The sequence below is a fragment of the Callospermophilus lateralis genome, chromosome 5, assembly GCF_048772815.1.
Source record: "Callospermophilus lateralis isolate mCalLat2 chromosome 5, mCalLat2.hap1, whole genome shotgun sequence".
NCBI lineage: Eukaryota > Metazoa > Chordata > Mammalia > Rodentia > Sciuridae > Callospermophilus > Callospermophilus lateralis.
In genome coordinates, this window is record NC_135309.1 from 42,577,255 (window position 1) to 42,587,139 (window position 9,885).

The 9,885-nt window shown below is 58.7% G+C and overlaps 1 protein-coding gene across 3 annotated transcripts in view; it reads left to right on the plus strand.

Annotated features, from left to right (window-relative positions):
- The window catches only part of Unc5a (unc-5 netrin receptor A), a 60,763-nt gene that overhangs the window by 39,082 nt on the left and 11,796 nt on the right, over nt 1-9,885 (plus strand). For 2 of the 3 annotated variants that reach the window (XM_076856587.2, XM_076856589.2), the window contains exon 2: nt 6,882-7,103. In XM_076856587.2, coding sequence (XP_076712702.1) covers nt 6,882-7,103 — 222 coding nt within the window. Of the gene's footprint in view, nt 1-3,738; nt 3,765-6,881; nt 7,104-9,885 lie in introns of those variants that run through there. The other variant, XM_076856588.2, reaches the window with a different exon arrangement.

Below are 9,885 nucleotides of genomic sequence, written 5' to 3' on the forward strand. Positions count from 1 at the left end.
TCTGTCTCCCTCTCTCTCTCCCTCTCACCCTCTCCCTCCCTCTCCCTCTCCCTCTCTCTCCTTCTCTTTCTCCCTCTCTCCCTCCCTCTCCCTCTCTTTCCCTCTCTCTCTCCCTCTCTTTCCCTCTCTCTGTCTCCCTCTCTTCCCTCTCTCTCCCTCTCTCTTTCCCTCTCCCTCTTTCCCTCTGTCTCTCCCTCTCTCCCTCCCTCTCCTCTCTCTCTCTCTCTCTCTCTCTCTCTCTCTCTCTCTCTCTCTCAGGAAGTGCCCCTGTATATCACACATCTGAGCCCCCTAGTGAACCCCCCTCATCACAGAACTCTGATGCCCGCCCACAACCCCAGCTCCACAGGAGGCTGAGGCAGGAGAATCCCAAGTTCAAAGTCAGCCTGGGCAACTTAGCAAGACCCCATCTCAAAATAATTTTTTTTTTTTTTTTAAAGCTTAGGCTTCAATCCCAAGTGCCAAATAAATAAATACATAAATAAATAACATGCAGCCATCTCAGGACCACCAGGGTGCAGATGGCCGGCCGCTGCAAATCCCCATTCCCCTGGGTGTCTGCGAGCCCGGCTGAGCCCCTGGGCTTCGACACCCCTTTGCCTGCTCCACTGTGCCCCGGGTTCACTTCATCATCCCGGAACAGGGTCTCTGCCTCCTCAGGGCCCCGCACTGACAGTTAAAGAACCCTCTTCCCTTCCCGGTGAGTCCACTGGTTTAGTAGTGGGCTGGACGGCGAGCGCTGGTCTCCTGGCCAGGCCAGCTTGTTATCCACCCTCGACTCTTTTTTCTGGACTCTGTCCCAACCCAGGGAATGAGGATCGACGTTCATACGACAAACACTCTTGGGCACAGACAAACACTCTTGGGTACATGCCGTGTGAGACTCTGGCCAGGCTCTGGGGGTGGGTGGGCGCCAACGGTTTGCCTGGGAGACACCCGTAGATGGTGGCAATATGGCCAGGACAAGCTCGCGGTCAGGGGAGGCCTCCCAGGGAGGGGCTGTGGGGGCAGACTCTGCAGTCTGAGTAGAAGCCCCCCAGGCAGGTAGACGCTGGGCAAGTGGATCAATGGGGTGAAAGAATCCTGACTCCCACTGGCTTCAGCCAAAAAAGGGATTCTTGGGCTCATGAGGTGGAAACCCGCCTCCATCCACCATTGAGCTTTTAACAATTTTTATTTGGAGACAGGGTCCGAGAGGAGTCAGCCTCTCTCTTCCCCTGGTTGAATCCCTTCTCCAGTCTCCTGCTTCAGACCCCTCATGGCCTCCTCTTGCTCTTGGCCTCTCCATGGCCACCAAGGCTGCAGGACTGGCCCTCCCCTAGTGGTGGCCTCACTATCTCCAGGGCCACCCGCAGCTCCAAGCCCAGCAGAAAGATTGCCTTTTCCTTCAGCCCAACCAAGCGGCTGGAATCTGTCTCTTCAAAAGGGGGACCCCAGGCCTCAGGAGGACCTCCCAAGGGCAAACCCCCACGGGGAGGCCACTGTGAGCTCCCCAAGGCACGGGGAGCGGCACCAGGGGGAGGGGTAGGACACTGGGCAGCCGCTGAAGCCCTGCACCCACACACCCCTACCCTGCCCCAGGGATGAAGGCCTCACTCGGCAAACACGAGTTCATTAATAGCCTGATTAATCACACCTCATATTTTCATGGTGCCTTTAAAAATAAAACATTTGAAAGCAAAGTTCACACCCACCCTGGGCCTCCAAGTTACGGGCAGGTGAGGAAATGGGTGGGGGGTGGTCTCAAAGAGCAGCATGGCCAGGTGGCTGGGGGCTCTCCCTGCTTAGGACTTTGCCTGTGGACGACTCTGCCCTGTCCCTGGGTCTCCCCACAGAATAAGAAGGAAGGGGCCACCTTGGGCAGATCTTCTGAATTCCTGGGGAGAAGAATCAGGGGTCGTTCAGTCACTCAACAAACACTCCACCACATGGGAATTCAGGGTCTAAGGAGGGACACGGCACGAAACCCCCCCACACACACTGTTGTGAATGTGGCATCCACCCTGGAGGGAGGTCCACCACAGTCCAATCCACTAGCTGCCCACAGCAGCTTCCCATCATGTACCCACTGCCGCCCCTCCCCCGCTGCTGCCCCTCCCCCACTGCCACTCCTCCCCCACTGCTCCTCACTCAGGGTCATCTCACTAGGTCCCTGCACATGGCCCCCAAAGCTTTGCCCCGCCCATGCCATGAAGCCCCAACTCCTTGCTGGACCCTAAAGCCTGTCCCTCCAGCACCAGCCAGGAGAGGGGTCCAGCCCTGTTCCTCTGTGACGTAGGAGCCTCCTCCTGCCCGTTCCCCTCTGCCCCTCGGCCTCCTTGCTGGCCCCATCTGCTTCCTGTCTTGGGGACTTCACTGTCCCTTTTCCTAAACCTCTCTTTAGCCGGGCCTCAGAGGTCAGAGCATGGCCATGATGTCACTTCCCGGGCCCCCGCACCCACACCCTTTCTGAAACATCACCCTCCTCACTTCTTACCAGAAATGCTAGGTTTGGGGGTTCATTTCCCCCAAACTCCCAAGAGCCGGCCCTCCGTCTGTCTTGCTCATGGCTGGACCCGGGACCCAGGACCATTCCTGACACTCGCAGGCCTCACTAAGTATTTGTTGAATAACGTTTCAGGTTATGGGTGGCATCGGGTGGCATCCTTCCCAGCTCAGCTCTGGCCCAGGCCCCTTCCCCGGGGTCTCTCCCGTGTTCTTGGCCCTGGGGCCTCACCTGCTTTCCTGCCCTGTTGAAGCCTCCACTCCTTGAGCCCTAGCCTCCTGACACACTCATGCACACCCTTCCTGTCCTCGCCGTCCCTGGGAAAACCCAGGGGGTGGGGCCTGCAGGGTCGTTGCTCCTGCCCTTGCTGGGGACAGCCCAGGCAGGGGTGCCAGCTCCAGCTGACTTGGGCAGCTGGCGCTCTCCTGAGAGAGGCAGGGGCCAGCTGGCCAGCCCCAGGGCTCACCACAAATAGGGTTCTCACTTCGGGGCCTGAGCCGTCTGCACAGCCCCGTCTGCATTTCCTGGTGGCCAAGAGCCCATCAGGATCTGCTAATAAATGAAAGACGTCTTCTAACGGATCCCAAGAGGGCAGCTGGGCAAGTCCTGGGCCAGCGGGAAGCCTTGGCTGCAGGCAGTGGAAGGGCCTCTGGGAAACCAGGGGTGAGTGGGACTCAGGACATAGCAGGGCCGGGGAGCCAGTGGGCCCTGTGCCTGACCACTGTCCTGCAGCGATGGCACCCGACTCCCAGTGCCCAGCGCCTGCACTTAGCAGCTTTCAACTGATTGGCAGGAGCCAGGGCTGGGTAGTCTGATGGTGGGGACAGAAGCCTCAGCACCCACTTGCTCCTCCTATGGTAAGAGCCACAGCACCAGTGAGGACAGGGCCCCAGGTGTAGAGGGTATGATGGGATGTATGGGTGTCTGGGTGTTTCAGAGAGAAAAGTGTGGGAGGAGGAAGCTAGTGCCTAGGGATCAGTGGGAGCCTCTGCAGAGAAGAGCAAGAGGAGGGGGTGGGGCCAGAACGCAAATCCCAGGGCGTCAGACAAAGGTGTAGATTCCATCCTGGCACCCCTGGAAGCCAGGCAGACACAAAATAGGTCCAGTGTTCAGCAATAGGGAGTAGTGGGGACTGTGGCAAACTAGAGCACTCTTGTTTTTTTTTAGAGAGAAAGAGAGCGAGAGAATTTTTTAATATTTATTTTTCAGTTTTCGGCAGACACAACATCTTTGTTTGTATGTGGTGCTGAGGATCGAACTCGGTCCGCACGCATGCCAGGTGAGCGTGCTACCGCTTGAGCCACATCCCCAGCCCTAGAGCACTCTTGTGCTGTGTTGCAAATGTCACAGATCATTTGGCACTTAGTGTATACTGCTGAGTGTTGTCCTTGATAAATAAGCACAAGTTCCTGTAAAAGAGAACTCTAGTATCCTGGGACAGAGGAGGGGAGACATCTGAAGTTCATGCTGTGCCTTAGTTCAACTGACCCTCGGGGTGCAGGGGAGGTCAGGCAGGTGCTGACCACAGGGTAGAGGTCACATGGTAAACTGGGGACCAGGTGGAGGGGAAGCTAGCCCGACTACCCAGGCAGTGTCCCATGGTCCTAGAGTACATCCTGTAGCGTCTGGGTTTGCCACCTACCCATGGCCTTCTGTGTCCTTGCTAGAGGGCATAGCTGCCGGCTGGAGGGTGCCCCCTGGGGCCACCCAATAAATACCCCCTCCAGAGATGGGGGGAGGCTGAGCCCACGTGGTGTGACAGAGGCCCTGGAGAAGTGAGCTATGTCCCTTATTGGTCACAGTACATTTATTTTTCATTAGCAGTTAAATGCAGACATGAGGGATTGTGCAGGGTTCAGCGGGTGGCTGACGGGAGCGGTGCTTGGTGCGCTGATCGATAGGGAGCTGCGGGAGCGATAGCCCCGCCAGAGGGGCACCCTGCCCACACAGCTCCGGGGCAGCAGACAGGCTCAGGGCATCTCGCTGGGACTCCGCCTATTAAGGGGTGAGGCAGGAACAGGTGGAGAGCCTGCCCTGGGGCTCCTCCCATCCCTCAGGCCTCCCGGGCCTTGCTCTGGAGCCCAGCTTGGCCCTGACTCGAGTCTGCAGAGACGCTATGGCTTGTCCAGTAACATGTCTGCAGAAACCACTGGGCCTCCTGGTACTGGCCCATACCCACCCTCCAGAGCCACCTCCCAGCTTCCCAGAGTCACCATTCTCTAGACCTCAGGAGGCCTGGATGCTGCCCCACACCCCTAAGCCCACCGCCTGGGTCAGGGCTGGGCATGCAGCTGGGTGGTAGAGCGCGTGCCAGGAATGTGCGAGGCCTTGGCTTCCATTCCCAGCACCAGCAAACGGGTCATGAGGTGGCCATCACCGCGCAGTCTGAGCCCAGGGACAGGTCTGGGGCTCCACTGCAAGGGACAGCTCCTGGGCCTCACATCCTCCATCTGTGAGATGTCTAGATGGTCTCCTCTCTCTGCCTGCATCCCCCACCTCCCTGAGCCTACAGCAGGAGGGTGGCTCAGGGCGGCTGAGGCTGGGAAGGGCGGCCTCCATTTCACTCACTGCAGGTGTACTTGGCGTTCATTATGGAGCTGCAGGAACATGCAAGGGGTGGGCAGCCGCTGAAGGGAGGTCACCAGAGGGAGAAATAACCCGGGGAGAGACCAGAGTCTGCACAGGTCGGCAGGGGGAGCGGCGGGAACGGGAGGAGGGTCAGGGCGCCCATTGAGGGGTGGAGGACCAGCCTGCTGCTGGCAGCTCTGCCCGGCTACATCAGAAATGTCCTCTGTGCCTCGCACCCCACAGGGGCACAGCTGTGGCCCTCCTAGGACAGGGCATCTGCCAGCTCTGGGCCTCAGTTTCCTCAATGGCCTCACGCCCGAAGCTGGCGGTGGGCACTCCTGAGCTGGGCTGTAAGAGCAAGGCCCCAGGAGCTCGGCTACAGGCACCTCCCATAGCACCTCGGGGGCCCTCTTCATTTCATCCTCACAACGCGAAGAACCAGGCACCATCTCTCCCCATTTTACAGGCGAGGAAATAGACTCAGGGTGGCTGGGGTGGGCGTCCCACCAGGCTCTCAGCCTCTTGGCAGCCTCAGGATGTCGGCAGGACACACACGAACACCTTGGCAAAGCCACAGGCTTGAGGCTGAGGGCCATATCCCCACCTTGGAAAGAGAGTGTCTTTTGCAAGTGGGACAAAGGGGCAGGCGGCCTAGGCCTAGGTGCTCCCGGGGTGGGTCCAGGTCCAAGGAGCCAGGCTTCCCCCCTGGAAACCCTTGGTAGATGTTAGACCAACTGTGGGAGATGCCTTCAGACTCCCCCACAGGCTGAGGTGATCCCCATTCCCAGACTGAAAGCCGGTTTCCAGAGTCACCACCAACCCCCCCAGGTCACCAATGCCGTGGTGACCTGGGGGGGGTTTGTGTGGTTTTCCCCTCTTTATGCTGAGGCCCCTATTAATTGTGAATGTGGGGGAGGGGGGATCACCGCAGCCCTAGGGGGGAGGCCAGGCTAGATGGGAGCCTCTTTGGTGGGTAGCTGGGTGGGCGGAAGCTGGGGGTGCCCCCAACCCCTCTCCCCACCTTTTCAAGGGTCCTGCTGGTCTGCAGACATGTCAGACTTCTCTGGGACTTTTACCTCCGCCGATGCCTCAGAGCCAATTACCTGTGTAATTAGCAACAAATGACTTGTGGGATGGTTGTGGGTTTTGGTTAAAATTAGAAGGAAACCCATATTTAGGTCTCCTTGAAGGGATGGGAAATAGCCCAGGTCCCTGGAACTCCCAGACAGACTGCCCTGGCTCCCACCCTGCTGTGCCCACCCAGCAGCCTTGCCTTGCCAACCCCATTCTCACACCCACTCTCTCTCCCCCTGCCCTCTGTCCTAGACCACTGCCCCCCAGGACTCCCTCCATGGCCCCTGGAAACCCATCCTGGCCACCAGCCCTCCCTCCATGCACTTTGTGTTTTCTGATCACCTGCTACGGGCAGGGACACACCAGGAAGACCCCAGAAGCAGCCAGAAGAGACTCCCACCTGCCCTACCAGGGTCCCCTCTGCTCCTTCCATCTCTCCCCTAGACCTGCTTCACCAGACCCCTGAATGTCCACTAGGGTAACAATTCCTGCTGCCATGTACGGAAGCCTCCTAAGTTCTGGGTCCTGCACCCCAACCTCAGTGCATCTCACCATGGTCCTCAGAGTGTGCAGCTGCTTCCCCCACCCCTCCGTTTTGAATGCCGAGGCTCAGAGAGAGCATTCAGTGGCCTGGGTTTGCCCAGCTGAGATCAGCTGAGCCTGGCCTCGCTCAGCCCTGCTCTGCGCTGGGTCTTTGCCATGTCGGCAGTCCAGGGAGGGCCCTGCTTACCTTCCCCACTTGCCTCCGCTGCAGGTGCCCAGCAGAGTGCCACGGTGGCCAACCCAGTGCCCGGCGCCAACCCAGACCTGCTTCCCCACTTCCTGGTGGAGCCCGAGGATGTATACATCGTCAAGAACAAGCCAGTGTTGCTGGTGTGCAAGGCCCTGCCCGCCACGCAGATCTTCTTCAAATGCAACGGGGAGTGGGTGCGCCAGGTGGACCACGTGATCGAGCGCAGCACCGACGGGAGCAGCGGTAAGGCTGGGCTGGGGTGGCCGGGAGCCTTGGCCCACCCAGAGGGGCCTGCCGGCTCCGTCAGCAGCAAGGCCAGGATGGAACTAGCTCTGTAGCCACCACCTCCTGTGTCACCAGACGAGGCAGGATTCCCACACCTGGGACCCATGTGTATATGCAGATGCCTGCCCTGGGAGATGCCAGTCCTCACCAGCTTGGCAGCAGAGAAAGAGGGAAGTCCCCACGGACATGCACAAAATGCCCCAGGGTCTCAGATCAAGAGGTGGCACAAGGGGCTATGCCTGAGCCGGGACTGGGCCAGGCAGGGCCAGGGGCAGCCTGGAAAGAAGGTGCCAGCAAAGAAAGAGGACTTGGGTCCCAGATGGCCAAAGAGCTGTCAGACCCCACACTCGTTTCCACATGCGTTTATTCATTCATTCATTCATTCATTTATTGCTTTGCTCATTCCCGTGTTCCCTAAGCAACCACACCCTGAGGAACACTACCCCCAAAGAGAGGCAGATAGTGGGGAGAGGAAAGCAGGGTTGAGGCTTCCTGGGACACACAGGGAGGCTCCTCAGCAGACATAAAGGAGTAATAATTGGTCAGGGAGAGGAAAAGGGGAAGGGCACCCCTGGCAGGGGTCCTGGCACAAGCAAAGGCCTGGAGACAGACAGCGCATGCCAGGCAGGCTCGGAAGTGAGGGCGCAGGGCTGCAGGGAGACTGAGGTGACCGTCCTGAGGGATTTCAACTTGTAGAGCTATGTGGCCAGAGCTATGGGTGACACTCAGGGGCACGTGTGGGGGCTGACAAGACCCAGAGATGCAGAGGAAAGGGAGCCAATGGGACTCTTCTGAAAGGTGCAGAGGGGGCTCCAGGGCGATAGGCAGACTCAATAAGTCTGTGGGACACCACAGTGCCCCACCACCAGTCCTGGCCTCAGGCAGCAGTGGACCACAGGGCTGTGTGCAGAGAACCCTTGTTTTGGGTTCTGTCATGCCCCAAGAGCAGGACCAGCAGGCAGACCCAGAGGAGGTTCCAACAGCACCCCGGTCTCCTCGGCCCTTTGCAGAGCACTGCATACATGAAGAGCCCTGAGGTTGAGTTGTCTTCCCACCTGAGACACACAGCGCACATACTGTGGGGGACAGACCCACAGGTAGCCAAGATGAGGCCAGAGACATGCTGCCACTGGGGACAGGCAGGCAGCACCCGGGACTCACACTGATGTGGAAGGCACGCAGGCACCTTGTGTCTGGGGGGGCAGGGGAAGGTTATGTGGCCCAGGAAAGATTCCCAAAGAGTGGGTAACATTTGAACTCAGGTCTTAAAACCACTTGGAAAGAGCACTTTGCAGGCCAAGGGGTCAGGAGGTGCAGAGGCCTCCAGGGTGGCCGGAGTTTGGGCCAGGAAAGTGAGCCTGCGGGACAGACAGAGGCTCAGAGAGGCCTGTGGGAAGGCACTGTGGAAGGATCACAGGCCAGATGGGGACTACAGGGTATCCATGTGTGGCCTGGAGAACTGTTTGGGAGCCCTTGCAATCATTTGAATGGAGTTGAAGAGCCCTATATCTAGGCAGTGCATGATCTAGTCCCCAGCAGCAGCCTGGTGTTTTATAGATGAAATTAAGACCTTAGGGCTGGGGACATAGCTCAGTTGGTAGAGTGCCTGCGTCACATGCACAAGGCCCTGGGTTCAATACGGAAGGAAGGAAGGAGGGAGGGAGGGAGGGAGGGAAGGAAGGAAGGAAGGAAGGAAGGAAGGAGGGAGGGAGGGAGGGAGGGAAGGAAGGAAGGAAGGAAGGAGGGAGGGAGGGAGGGAGGGAGGGAAGGAAGGAAGGAGGGAGGGAGGGAGGGAGGGAGGGAAGGAAGGAAGGAAGGAAGGAAGGAAGGAAGGAAGGAGCTTCAGCTATGACCTTCTCAGGGTCCCCAAATGATTCCAACCAGGATTTTCTGGCCTACAGAAGTCACACTGCATCCTCCTCCTCCAGGCTCCACAGGAGCTGGTCTCCTTCCCACCAAGGGTCAGCTCCGCTCCACCAAGAGGAGCCTCAGAGGACAAGGCTGTCCCTGTACTCCGCCTGCCACCTCCCTGGGTCAGTGATTCCCAGCCAGGCCTTTGTGCCCTGCACTGTCCTGGCAGCTTCTCTCCTGCAGACCTCAGACATCCAACATGGACCTGCTCTGCCTCCCACCCTCGGGAAGGAGGGTATCAGTGACTAATATAGCCCAAGAAAGTTCTGGTCACCAGCAGCACTAGGGCCTCCTCCTGTTCCAGCAGAGGTGCCCAGAGGTCTTCCTGCCTCTGAGGACAGCTGTAGGGCCCCCCGTGGTCCTGATGAAAGTGTCAGCTGCAAAACCTCAGGCAAGTTCTCTCCCCTCTCTGGACTTAACCTGTAAAATGGGGATGAGGAAAGCCCTTGCTGGAAAGAAGCCCTGAGGTCTCATAAGCCCAGCGGAGCCTCATGATTCCAACCAGGATTCTCTGGCCTACAGAAAATGGGCCCCACCCCACCCCAGGGCCCAGTTCCACTTTGTGACATGAGTTCTCCGACTGCTATGGCAGGTCCCCCAGAGAAAGGACAGGGGAGGAGGAAGCTGCAGCCAAAGAACTGCTTTATTGCCTCTTTGAAGACCTTTCCCAGAGCCTCCTAGAAGGCTCCAGTCTGCCCCCATCATTAAAAACACCCCTGCCACCACTCGGTCTCAAGCGCATAGTTTGGTTGGGACTCAGGCCCTTGCCTGAAGGAACCATCTTGGGCCCACGCCAGCGCCACACGGAGAGCCTGCAACCTGTACTCCC